Source organism: Vicugna pacos, chromosome 1, assembly GCF_048564905.1.
Source record: "Vicugna pacos chromosome 1, VicPac4, whole genome shotgun sequence".
Lineage (NCBI taxonomy): Eukaryota > Metazoa > Chordata > Mammalia > Artiodactyla > Camelidae > Vicugna > Vicugna pacos.
Genome location: NC_132987.1, coordinates 61,731,165 through 61,744,951, shown reverse-complemented (window position 1 = coordinate 61,744,951; position 13,787 = coordinate 61,731,165). Strand labels below are relative to the sequence as shown.

The following is a 13,787-nucleotide window of genomic DNA, read 5'->3' as shown; positions in this document are numbered from 1 at the left end:
ATCAAAATTTTGTCTTGGGTAGCAATGTGCCCAACTCTTCCCAGGCCTGCCCTGTGATTATGTGACTATCCCCGGCCCATAATGCACAAGCAGAACCCTGCAGTGACTGCTGGGAGAGTTGCTCTCCTGATGCAGGGGCAGCTCCTCCCTTCCTCCATGCTGCTTTGCTTTTCCCTGCCTGGACTGGGGCTGGAGGTGGAAGAGAATCACGGCACTCTGAGGTGAGAGCCGCTATTGGGACGACAGAGCAGAAAAATAAAAGAAGCCTGGGTCCACTGATGCCACTCCAGCCCTAGCCTTCTGGAGGTCCTTGCTCTTCTTAGTGTGATGCAGTTCTGATACACTGGCTTATCAAGGCTAAGAATGCCCCTGAGGGGTTAAGTCCAAGCCCCATACTATGAAATAGTGTGCATTGCCCTGGAGGGTCCCCTCTCCCCAGGAGGGGCTTACGGTGGCAGCAAACTGCTGGTCAACCAAACCACTTACTCTAAGAGCTATGCAAGTCTCACAGGTGGTATAAGTTAAACTCAGGATTGTCAGTAACCTTGCAGAGGGGTGAGTCCCAAAGAGGTGGCCACCAGATTCAGAGAGAGCTTGCTGATTTCCATCCTAACCTAGAAGTGCAATCAGACAGGGTGGAGCAGGTGCAAGTTGGCACTTCCCCAAGGGCCTGTGGAAGAAATGGCTGGTTCCAGAGCACTGGTGTCCAGGAACTTCCAGGCCACATTCAAGACACCACCCAACGCTGGCCAAGGCATTAATGCTGTCTTCTTTTCCATCCTTCTAGTTTATGTCTCTATCCCTTTGTTCCTTCTGTCATGAATCAGCGACAATAAACAGTAAGGCAGCTGTCTGCTGAGAGAAGTGAGGAGTCAATTTGACAGGCTGAATCTAACAAGATGGGTTTAGGAGGGACAATTATCAGTGACACAAGTGCAGCTGGGGAGAAATGCAGCCTCCCACAGCAGCATCTGTGGAAAAAAATGTAGTCTGGTCGACCACAAATCATAAAAATCATAAGTGATGGGGCTGCCAAAAGAAGCTATGTGAGCCTAGGCTGGTCAGGGATGAGGGAGGCAAGGGCCCCTCTCCACTCTGCCCAGGTCAGGCTGCCCTGGGGTATTACACGTCACAGCCGGGCAGGCAGGGCTGAGCACTGGGGCCAAGCCAGCTGGTGTGTGTAACCAGGATCCGGGAGGTAGTGTTCCAGGTAGGGAATGCATCAGTAAGTCACTGGCTCCAGGAGGGAAGCCAGAGCCTTCTGGCAAAGCCAGAAATCTGAAATCTGAGGGCTATATAGTGTCAGTAAGCAGAGCAGGGTGTCCAGGCAGGGACCACACCTGGCCATCCCTGGGGAGGTTTTGTCTGGACAGGAGCTATGTACTGATTGACTGCTGCCCTGAGGAATACAGGTATGGGGGTGCACAGGCCAAAAGGACATCATTCAGGTGGAAGACCTGGGTGCTGAATGGGGAAATCATGGGAGATGAGCAATGACAAAACATGCAGACGCAATAAGAGAAGTTGGGGACGGAGGTATCGGGGTAGTATGGTGTCTCTGGGGATAAGAGATGAACTTATTCAGGATGAATGTAGATGGCAGACCCAGAAATAAGAGGAACAGAGAAAAGATTTCTGCCCAATGTGAAGAAGGACTTTATAATAGCACTGTCCAAAGACAGGAGGCCTGCTGTGAGAGGTGCTGATGGCCCCATGGCTGGAGATATTCAAATAGAGGCTGTAAGTTCACTTGTTAAGGATGTGATCACAGGATCGACGTACAAGTAGTTGACTGGAGTCTGAGATTCAAGCAAAATGATCAGGCCAAAGTTCTTCCCCACCCAAGACCTCCTGTCTCATCCAGGCACAGTGATCACCCACCATTCCATCCTCCTCACACACCTGGGTCTCCCTCCCTCCCTGACCTCTGCTGACAACTTTGCCTGGAAGACAGCTAATGCACCTGACGCAGCTCTGCCCCTGACCACCCTGCCCCCACTCCCCTCAGCCTAAAGCAGGTTATTTCTGCAAGCCTTCTAGAAGATTCAGAACCCCCTGTGACAGCTTTTCTTTCCACTCAAATGAGCCAGAAGCCTAACTAATGCCTCACTTCCCTTTAATTTTTTTAAAATAATAAAGTGCTGAATATTTCGTGTCATTTCACTAAAGTGAAAAACAGAATGTTCAGATGGATACAGAGCAGTTAATTCACTTCCCTTTAATTTGAAGATAAAATCTTTGTAAAAGTATTTTAACCTCCTTTGAGATTACTTTCTCCTCTGTACAAAACCTCCAGAAATCTCTAAAAGCCTCTTTTGAGGCAGACTTTCACCATTTCTATGAATCACTCACTGAAAAAAAAAATTTCAGTAAATCATCTTCTTCCAAGAGTCCTGCGTCAGAGCCAAGTTCCATTTCCTCTCTGAGGGATGTCACCTCTGCAGTAGGGGCTGTAACTGAACAGGACCCTACTGTCATCAGTGACCATCTGACAACTGTAATGGTGTTTGTAACTGCTTAACTGTGTGATAGTTTAAAGGGTTTTTCTCACACTCTTGCTGACCAGGGTTAGACTGGAAATGAGGGAGGCTTGGGGTACAGAGGCTGTATTTCGGCAACAGGGCCATTTAAAAACTCTTTTTATATGGTGTCCTCTGGTAGTTGAAGCCCCATCTCCAATCAAGCTTTAGTATCCCATGGAATTGTTTTTAAGCAAATGCTGCTAAAAACCTAAATTCATGTTCTTCTAAATTTATCTATTGGCATAGAAAATAACCATCAATTTTCTAGCTGCCAGGACTTTGAATTTAACCTGCCACTTGATTTAACTCCTCTCAAATATAAAAGAAAGAAAAAGTCATTACTTTTTCCTTGCTCTGGCTGCAAAGGAATAAAACGAGGTAGCTGAGCACACTAAATCCCCTTGGAAAAGGCAACTTCCAGGAGCTCTCAAAGAAGAGCTGCTTCTTTCATTTTTACTTAATGCTTTCTCTAAATTACACAGTTCAGTGAAGTCTTGGGACATTTTGCTTAATTGGTTTCACAGGTGACATTTTCAAAGCGCCGTTAGCCAGGTAATCAAAGTAATGGGATCTGTGCCTCCTGATGTGATGCACCAAGATGGGCACCACCTTACCTTTCCAAACATGCATACTTGAATCTAAACATGAGAACATCCCAAAATCCACACTGAGAGACAGTCTTCCAAGGTGTCAAGGTCATGAACAACAAAGACTGAGAAAGTGCCCCCACAGGGAGAGAGTAAGAAGACACAGCAACTAAATGCACTGGGGACCCTGGTTTGCATCCTGGACCAGGAGAAGGTCCATTACTGGGTCATTTGGTGAAATTTTAATTAGATCTATAGGTTAGTTAGTAGTAGTATATCAGTGGTAATTTCCCGGTTTTGATGATTGCACTATGGTTTTGTAAGATGCTAACATTTGGGGAAATTAGGAAAGGGGGATAAGGAAACTTTTGTACTATTTTTGCAACTTCTGTGTAAGTGTAGAGTTATTTCAAAATAAAAAGTTTAAAAAATAATCTGACGAAAGATATTCTTCTGTGCCCTGTGAGCCGTGGGAAGGTCTCGGTCCTCTGAGGACACCTTCAAGTGTCCTTTGCTGATAGACAATGGGTATTGAGAGACATTTTTGAGAGTCAAGCCTTATTATGTGTGAAGAGCTTTGCTTTGCCCAGAACCTATAACCCTCAAGGCTACCTCCACCCTTCAATTTCTTACCTGGTTCCATTCCCTCTATCAGAGAAACTCAGGGTTTTCCTTGGGAGCTGTGACAGGGGTCTGGAGAGGCGAGTGGTCAGCATTGTGGCCACAAGAGGCAGAATGGTCAGGCTCCTCCTGGTGGGTTCTGAAACATAAAGGCACCCTCAGCATTGCCTTGTTGCCTTCAAGGGTGGCTATATTCCTTCCAGGTTGTGAAAGTCAAACTGGGCTCTGTCTGGCCCAGGTCCAGTCATGCTACCAGGCAGTCTCCTCTTGCCACCTTCCTCTCAAGCTTCATCCTCACATGATGGAAAGAGTCAGGAGGCTGGGACATCTGGAAACCTGGGCTCTGGCTCTGGCTGTGTCATCAACTCTAGGGCAACCCTGGATGGGTCATCACCCATTTGCAGCATAACAAGGTTGGATTAGACTAGTGACTTTCAAACCAGGCTGTGCAGGGGCACTGGGGGACCTGCCTCCTCAGAGATTCCAGCTCCATGAGTTCCTCTCTCCTGTCTGTGTTCACCATATCCAGCAGAACATGCATCTCAATGTGCCCACATGCCTCCGGGCAGCTTTTCCAGCCCCGGGCCATGTAGCATCTGATTCAGCTCTCCACCTCTCTCCCCACCTCACCACACACAGGGTCCAACTCGGGGGCTGAATTCATCAGCAACTCATAAAAGCCTGGAGACTGGAGCTAGAATTTGAGACACACTCTAATCAACCTCAATTCACACACACACAGAGTCTCCCCCACCACCCTACCAGCCCCTGTCCAGGTTAAATCAACTTGGTTGTGACAACGACATGTATCACTTGGTGTCACCTTAAGGCTACTCAGCACTGTGACTAGTCGTGCATTAGGAATTGCTGATCAGCAGGTATATTAGTTGCCCTCAAACTCTGCTTAATTCTGCTCTGGTGATTCCTCCCGGCCTAAGGGAAGGGAAGGGAGGAGGCGAGGGAGTTGACCAAGGCAACTACAGCCGGGGGAGCTATTGTTCTTTTCCTGGTGAACCATCCTAGTCTCTCCTTGCACACCCACCTCTGGTTTGTTAACCTGTTCTTATCAGTAATAAGGCTCTGCCTGAGAGGCAGCTCCTTCCCTGTCCTATTGCCAGCACCCCTAATCTAACTGATAACCAGCCCCCTGGGCCAGTGGGTGTGGAATAAATTCATTAACTAGCCAACCGCAGGGTGTTCACTGCAGGAGGCACGTGGAGTTCAATCCTCAGGAAAGGCAAACAAATAGGGACCTTTTGATCTATGTGATCCTTTCTGGACCATGCAGTAGGCTCTTGCTTCCACCCCTGCCCCTACTCACCACACTCCATTCTCAGCCCTGCAGCCAGAAAGATCTTTCTAACCCCAGTCAGGTTATGTGACTCCCTTGCCTAAAAGCCTCCTCTCCATGCCTTTTGGAACGGACCTCGGCCTCCCTTGCTCTCAGTTTCCGGCACCACCTTCCCTGTGCTCACTGCACTGGAGCCACACTGACCTCCTGAACATACACCAAGCTCGTTTTCACCTCGTGGCCCTGGACCTTGCCTTTCCCCACTCTAGATGGCTGAGTCCTTCCCACCCTACCAGCTTCAGAGAGGCTGCCCCAACCCCCCATGCAACACACAGGGGCTGCCCTCTGTAAGATCATCCTTGGGGAGAGGGTATACAGCTCAGTGGTAGAGCACGTGCTTAGCATGCACAAGGCCCTGGGTTCAACCCCCAGTACCACCATTAAAACAAACAAATAAAAACCTAATTACCACCCACTCCAAAATAAAAGAAATTTAGAAAAAAATAAATATTATTTTTAAAAAATCATCCTTCAACCCAAAATTACTTCATTACTTTATCTTCCCCTTCTAGAGCACAAGCTCAGTGAGGCCAGGAACCTCGTCCATCTTGGTCACCACTGAATCCCTCATTCCCAGAAAAAACCTGACCCAAAGAAGGCACTCAGTGAAGTCTCTGCTGAGTGGGGATGAGTTAAGTGCTCGAACCCTACCCCCACCGCCGCACAACCCCCACCATAGACTGGCCCTCCTTAGAAGGCACAGGCCCATGCTGGGCTCAGATTCTTTAAGGGGTGCCCCCCACCCCACCCAAATACTGACCAGTTGGCTGAGCACACATATCTCCACCTACTTCTGCCAGGACTGGAGTTTGAGGTCACCACCGCTGGGTGATTTTTAAATCCAGTTGTCTCTAATTAAAGCCCTTTCCCGTCCCTTCTGCTCCATGCCTGTGGCAGAGAATGCCTCAAAGTTATCTCCACAGAGAGGGCTGCTTTCAATTTTATTTTCCTTTGAGTCAGCAATATTTAAAAGTGCTGCACTCAAAATAGCTTAAAGTGCACAAAAACTCAGCTCCTTTAATAATGCACCATTCACAATGTAGTCTCTTACATACAAAATGTTAGAATTTTAGAACTCTTTTTCTTCTCCTTTTTACATTTCTTAATTATGTTGCTGTTTTCATCCCCCAAAACAATGCTATAGGCAGTGGGATTCCTGCACACTCTTCAGGTTTGTTTGTCATCTTATGTCTTGGGCTGGGCTTTATTCTCTGTAAATATTAGCTTCTCAAACTTGAAAAGCCTTTTGGTTTGGAAACAAATGGTTGTGGGAGGAGGGTGCTGCAAGGAGGCAGGCAGAGTCCCTGTCGGGGCAAGACCATCTCCTTAGCCTTGACCTCAATCAGCTGCTCGATTATCAAATTTATAAGATACTGTCACAAAGTCAAGATGCTCACATATTAATTAACCTGGGAGAAACTTTTCTAACACTGAGAACACTTAGGTCTGCTCTCAAGGGCACGTCCTTTGCATTGTCAATGTAAAACCCATGGACTGCACCCCTCCTCCAATAAAAACCGGTGTTCATCCTGGTCTTGACGCTGGGCTCGCTTGCTGCGTTCTGACAGGACTATCTTGCAGAGGACATAGCTGGTTGCATTCCTGTGGGTCAGGGTCAGGGTGTCCCCGGCAAGTGGCAGATATCCCCAGTACTGACATCCTCAGAAGACGCAGGGCATCAGCAGCGAACTGAGAGAATTCAGGAGGCTGGACTTTGGCAGGAAGGAGAAAACTCTTGAGTTTCTGGACATGAAGTCTGGATGGGCCTTGGTAATACCAGGCAGGAAGGGAAGGCTCTGTTCTACTGAGGAGGGCATGCTGGGTTTAGGCAGAGAGCCATCCTGTGGAGAGACCCCACACTGAGGAGCTTAAAGCCAGTGAGCTGTGTGAGACTCCAACATCTGACAACTCGCAGCCTGTTTCCAACACATTCTACTTGGCTGTTTTTTTTGGCCAACCTAGTGTTTTAAAAGGCAATGTAACTAAGCAGCTGTGTTATGTTTGAACTCAATACAAAAAGTTTGCACTTACTATCTTAAGCCTACCCACATCACCTCTGTTAACTGCCTGGACACTGTGGGCATTTGCATTTGAGATCTCTCATCAGAAAAATGTCTATTACCCTTTGGCTATTTCCCAACTGATCACTTAGCATTATCTTACCTGAAAGTTCCAGCTCAGCTCAGATATGTGTGCTCACTGTACAGTTAATGGAGGATTCCTTGAGGCCATCAAAAAAGGAAACCAGACAAGTTTTAAAGCCCTCATTCAAAAAAAGATGCCTATTATTCCTTAGAGAGATAACTATTCTGGAACAAAAGTCTAAAAGTATTATATAGGAACATCAAATGATAGAGTAGAGGTTCTCACTACCATATTATCATAAATGCAGACATGACTTTCATATAGCTGTCTTTAACAGAGACCTTCAATAAAAGCCAAGGATTTAACTTTAGCCCTGTTCAGCAAAGGCAAACCTAATGCAGACACTCGGATTAGTCCAACACTCTAGTCACCAGATTAGACTTAGGTGATGGCCAGTTCTCCTCAGAGAACAACACATCACACTCTCTGCAGAGGCCATCTTTTGGGTGTCTGTCTTGTTCACCTGATCCCTGTCCTCTTGGACCTGTCTCTTGCCCACAGGATTTGGCCTCTGTAGCTGTAGTTGTGCAATGAGAACCCCGCCCCCTTCCCAGGGCCACTGGGTCAAGGAAAGACAACAGATGAATCTATCATTCTGTCCCCTGGCACTGTGGAAGAACGCAAATCCATCCCTGCGGGGCAGAGACATGTGATCTGGCTGCTAGAGTGGGGAGGAAAGTGGCTATGCTACTCTGAGCATGAAGCCAGAAAGAGAGATGGAGAAAGCCAGTCTGGAGAGAGAGAGACAGATGGACAGAGAGAATAGTCAGGCACATACGTAGAATGAAACAGAGATGGAGGTGGAGAGAAAGAAAAAACAACATCTGAGACTCCAGAGGGGAGCTCTGCTCTTAGAGACCCAGCTGCCGTCCTACCTTCAGCTTCATGCCATGTCTTTATTCTCTGTGTTGATTTAAGCAAGTTTAAAGTTTCTGTTAGTTGCAGCTGAATATTGGTGAAACCACACTAAAAGCAGGTTCTTTCTGCAGATCATTATCATTAATTCCTAAGCTTGCCCCATATTCTGAGAATGTCACACTATAGATCTCGTAACATAACAGCAACATGAGCCTCCCCCTCTCCACTCTGTCAAGGAGACATCTGCTGTTCCCCAAGAGAAAGTGTTACCAGAGCTACCAAAATGGCCATAACTACAACTGCTAGCTTAAGCAGGCATTCCACGCCTAGAACAGGGCTTGCCTACCAAACTCAAGACAGATCACTAAACGATGGAGTCCCAGGGCTCCCTTCTTGGTCTCTTCTCACAACCAGGCTGAGCTCTCATTGCTTTAAATATGACTTACATGCTGCCATCTCCTAAATTTTCATCTCCAACCAGCTTCTCCTCTGAACTCCAGGCTTAAGGTATCCAACTACCCATCCAACATCTCCACTTGAATGTTTAATAGGTATCTCAAACTTAGCCTGTCCAAAACTGAGCTTGTGCCGTGGCGCTGAATATCTGTTCCTCTGAGTCTTCCTTGTTCTTGACTCCTCCCTTGCACACTCCACAGCCAAGCAGTCAGCGAATCCTGACTCCACCTTCACAGTATATCAAGCATCCTCTGCTATCATCTTTGCTAAGACTTCATCCCTTCTTGCCTGGGTTGTTGCAATTGTGTCTCAACTAGGCTCCCTGCTTCCATCCTAGTCCAACAGACACTGCTCAACACTGCCCCCATGAGCCTACGAAGTACAAATCAGATCATGTCACTCCTGCACCAAATTTTTGCTCAGAGTAAAAGCCAAAATCACTCAGACTGCCTACAATGCCCTCCATAATCTAGGTCCCCATGACCTCTCTGATCTCGTCCCTCCTTGTTCACTGCACTTTGGTCACAGTGGCCTTCGTGCTGTACTTGGAACATGTCAGGCAAGCTCATGCTTCAGGGCTTTTGCCTGATTTTCCCTCCACCAGGAACGTTCTTCTCCTCACTCTCCGCAGGGCTCATTCTCTCAATTCAATCTTTTACTCAAATGTTTACTCAGTAAGGCATTATCTGCCCACCCCATCAATCCCATCCCTACCCTGACATTTTCTATCCCCCTTCCCTGCTTCCTTCTCTTTTCCTCCTTGGCAACTTGCCACATTATACATATTGTACTTACTTATTGTATTTGTCATATTTCAGTCCCACTAGAATGTAAACCCTGAGAGCAGGAATTTTTGTCTTTTTTGTCCCTGTTGTATCCTCAACACCTAACAGTGCCCTGTACACAGTAGGCACATGATATTTGAATGAATTAAGAGAGATTTCAGCAGGGGAATACCATATCAGACGTATTTTAATATGATAACTCTCACTGGGTTAAGAATAGACTGAGGACGGACAAAGGCAGAAGCAGGAACACCATTTAGAACTTATGGCAGTAATCCAGGACCATCATGTACAGCCATGCAGGTTGTGCACTGCACAACTCCAGGAAAATGTGAAAAAGTATTCCCTGGAGATATATAAAGGGCTGCCAGCCCTGGTGGAAACTATGGAGGTAATTAGAAGTGGTCAAAGTCTGGCTATGTTTTGAAGGTATAGCCCATTGCAATTTACTAACAAATTAAACGCAGGATATGAAAAAAGGAAGAATCAAAGATACTTCCAAGATTTTTGGTGCAGATGTAAAAAATGACATTAGTATAATTGACAGATTAAGGAGCTGTCCTATTCATAAGTGCTTACTGCATTTCAAATCAAAGTGTACAAGCCCAGTATCCTGGTCCTTTCCAGGCCCCTCCAAATCGTCTCTCCAAATATATTTTTCTCATCTACCCATTATATCATTTGCTATGCCATCTCTCAGTAAGCCCTGTACTTTCCAGTTTTTGTGATTTGCTCATCCTATACCAAATCTGATGTCTCCTTCATCTACTAAGTCCTAACTGATTCAAATAATACCTCCTTCAAGATACCTTTCCTGATTCCCTAAATCAAAACTCAAATCTCCTGCCCATACTTGCATTTCACTCCTTCCTTCTGTGCCTCTGAAACAGCACTTAACCTAAGTTGTGCAGTATTAGAGGTATTTCTGTTTATAACCAACCACAGCCCCCACCTGACCACCAATCTCAACCTGGACTATGAGCATCCCACAAATAAGACTCACGTGTTCTATCACTGACCAAGGCTGGTGTCTGACAGGAAGCAGACACTTTGTAAATGTGTACTGAAAGAATATGAAAGCTACACAAATTTCAAAGGTCAGCTTCCTCGCCCGCTAGGGGTATATGCCCTGTGCAGGGCCAGGCTCCAAAGCTCTGGTGAAAAGTAGGACTTTTGCTGCTTCATAAAGGATCTCAGCAGCAGGAGGCCCACGGTAATGAAACGTGTACCTCTGCAAACCCTTGCAGGGTTAGACAGTGATTCAGCATCAGCTGACTCCAAGCAGATTTTGGCAAACTGGCTGGAAAAAGCCACGCGCTGCTCAAGGGAGCTCAACATCACGCTCAGCTCCAAACCCTCCCCCAGCAGCGCGCGACCCCGAGAAGAGGACGCTGCCCGAGGACGCTGCCCTGGCGCAAATCTCCGACGCGCTCCAGCACGCCGGCAAAGCGCGCAGGCGCAAACTTGCTAGGCGCAGCGCCAAGCCCCGCGCTTTGGACGGAGCAGCCAATCACGTGGCCGCAGTCCCTTCCTATCCACCAGAGGCGGGGAGCCGAGGGGGCACGGCCCCAGTAGCGCTCCCATTGGCTGAGATGGCACCATCCAAACAAAGCCAGGCTGTCCTCGCTCCAGTGCGCTGCGGTGGCTCCAGGCCTCGCTGGCCCGGGCCCACCACTACCCCAGCATCCTCGGCCTGCCCCCATGGCTCCTCCACCTCGCTCGGTCCTCCTCCTCTCCCTGTCCTATGGCCTGTACGGTCCTCCAGCAACAGTCAGCTCCGCTTGTACTCAAGGAAGCTGGGACCGAGGCCTGACCTGTCCAGCATTCTTCCCGAGGGCACAACTGGAAGAGAGGAAGCACCCCACTCCCACCCCCCAAATCCCCGAGAACAGAGCCTCGTGGAGGACGCAGGAAGACGAGGGATACGGGGCAGAACCGGGGAGAAGGGAGCAGTGCCTAGAGCTCGGGCTAGGAGGCAGGACTACCGCTCGGCCTCTGACTACGTTGTGACCTTGGGCCAGTTCTTCCCTTATTGGGACTGGGTTTGTCTTCTGTGAAACGCGGCGGCAGAGGATAAGTGCTGAGGGTTTCACCTGGGAGACTCGGGCCGTGTGTTCAAACCGGGACTCCTTTTGCCAAGTATGTTATTCCGAGTACTAACGTCAGGACGGACGCCCTGGACAGAAGGTCCAGGAGGGCGGCGGATGAGGACCACCTGGAGATGAGACAGGTCTGGCTGGGATAGATCCCTCTTTCCACTCTTACTCCCGCCGCAGCCCCAGGGCCCAGCCTACAGGACTTGATGTCCCCCTCCCCACCCGCATCCTGGCCACCGGGCTAAAAGGCAGTGCAAGTTCAAACCAAACCAAGAAGAGGGCGCCGGTGCATCACGCCGAGCTGCAGAGCTGCGGCCCCCTACTCTTACCCCAAAGCAAACGGGCGCAGGGGCTGCAGCTACTGGGGGCTCAGCTGGTGCGTTCGCCGTCACCCCGCGCTTCGCAGGTACCGGCGCTCGGGTCTTGTACCACCAAGTCGGGCCGCTACCGCCGTTTGCTTCTCGAAGCCCCCCAACCGGCTCCCACTCCTGCGGCCTCCTGCCTCAGCTACCGGGGTGCTGCTACATCCCTTGGGTTCGCTTCGTAGGGCTGCGCAGGGCGGAGCCAGACGGCAGGCGTCGCCGGGGCGGGGACCGTTCCCGCGCCGCCTCCTTCGCCCTGCGGAGTCCCGCCTAGCCCTTCTCCCGCAGAGGGTACCCCCAGTCGCTAGGTGCCCAGCCCGAGATTAAACCCTGCCGCCAGTCCGTCTTGGTCCTAAAGAGGGTGTAGATTTCCTCCACCGCCATGTCCCTTCTGCAGCAGGCGGGAAAAGATTTCAACCCCGAGGGGTTGCGGACAGGGTGTAGATGCTGCTCCAGGAAGTGAGGAAACCTGGCTCCTCCCAGGTCCTATGCACGTTTGCTGTCTTTCGAGCTCGTCCGGGTTGTTGGTTGATTGATTTTTAAATTTGTCTTTTGAGTAGATGAAATTTATTTAAAAATTTGTTCCTACGGGTTTTAACAAATAAATTAGAAATAGTACAGCTTCTCAGTTTCAGCAATACAACACCAGAGGTCAATCCTCCACAGATCAGGCTCCCCTGCCAAGTTTTCAGGATGAGAAACCGGCTGAGGAGAAGGAACCTATGGGGCAAATTAGTGGCAGAGCTATGTTTGGGTCAAATTACAGAGAAGGACTGACTGGAAAGGGACCAGGCAGATGAAAACAGAAAGGAAGGAAAGACCTGGAGGGACTTTAATGAAACCTGTCACTTCTGTTACTTGAGCTTCTTGAGGGCTGAGGCTGTGTCTTACTTCTTTACCCCCGGCTCCTGGCACATAGAGCTTTGAAGGCTGGGAGAACCATAAATGTAGGATGGACTGGGTTCTCTGTACCCGTTTCACAGACATACTCAAGCTTGCTTCAGTGCTGTGTTTCAGAATAGTCACTGGTACAGCATGCCACAGCCATAACATAAATCTGTATAATGAGTCACCAGGTTACACTTTGCAGGTCATGCATTGCTAGGAAAGTAGTCAGCTAAAGGAAGAGTTAATATTTCTACCTAGGAATACCATAGATGCTGTCTGTGAACTGAGAATTAATAGAAATAAAGTTCTATTTATGGAAGACAAAGACAGGACATTTGAAGGTCAGTGGCTGACCTCACACCCTCCCGGCCCATCTTTTTATTCCAGTTTTGCTGTGGCAACCAACCACTTACGGGTATAACCTGAAATCACCTTGCCTCAGCTGTGCCTGGTATCTTCCTGTATCAAGGCTTCTCTGTCGCTGCAGCCTAGGACCCCTGCAGGAAGCCACAGCCCATTCTGACATATGCATGAACCTGGAAGTGCAAAGGAATTAACATGTCCTGGGACAACCTTTGACCAAGGCAGACAGGAGCTGGTGGAGAAATATTCCACTCTTCTGTTCTTCCAGTGGGCAGTTCCAAGGTACTTTCTATACCACACCTAAGATGATAGAGCCCTGGCTGCCTGTGGTCGTGCCCGACTTGATCAGCTCGATAATGTACCCTTGGATTGCCTTTCTCTTTCCTTCCTTGTCTGTTTGACTCTTCCCAGTCCTCCACTACCCTTCCTTGGGATTCATTTCCCAAATAAACTACTAGCATACAAGTTCTTGCTCCAAGTCTGTTTGGTGGGGGGAACCCAGGCTAAGCCAATGGTTAATCCAAAATAGGAATCTCAGCTCACTGTTCATGGTCATTGTCAGCAGACCTTTCTCAAGTCTTCTAACGAGAAATCAATTTGCTCATTTTATTCCCCAGTTGCCATGTGCTCTAGGGCATCAATAATAAGCTCTCAGAGGCAGGAAGGAAGTATCAGAGACTCCCAGGAGATAGAGCCAGCTGAAAGGCTGTCTAGGTGAATGCCCAACAAAGCCATTCTCAGCCCCACTTTATA

At 48.5% G+C, this 13,787-nt stretch overlaps 2 protein-coding genes across 3 annotated transcripts in view; both read right to left on the bottom strand.

Moving 5' to 3' along the window:
* BDH1 (3-hydroxybutyrate dehydrogenase 1) overlaps positions 1–12,141 on the bottom strand; it is a 46,085-nt gene extending 33,944 nt beyond the window's left edge. Inside the window, exons 1-3 of one of the 2 annotated variants that reach the window (XM_031683155.2) lie at positions 11,751–12,141; positions 11,419–11,540; positions 3,743–3,869 (exon numbers count right to left, since the gene is read on the bottom strand). In XM_031683155.2, the coding sequence (XP_031539015.1) occupies positions 3,743–3,825 (83 nt within the window). In that variant the 5' untranslated portion in view covers positions 3,826–3,869; positions 11,419–11,540; positions 11,751–12,141. The remainder of the gene's footprint in view (positions 1–3,742; positions 3,870–11,418; positions 11,541–11,750) is intronic. The other variant, XM_006200940.4, reaches the window with a different exon arrangement.
* Positions 1–13,787, bottom strand: part of LOC140696973 (uncharacterized) — a 277,558-nt gene that overhangs the window by 14,165 nt on the left and 249,606 nt on the right. The gene's annotated exons all lie outside the window — the stretch shown is intronic.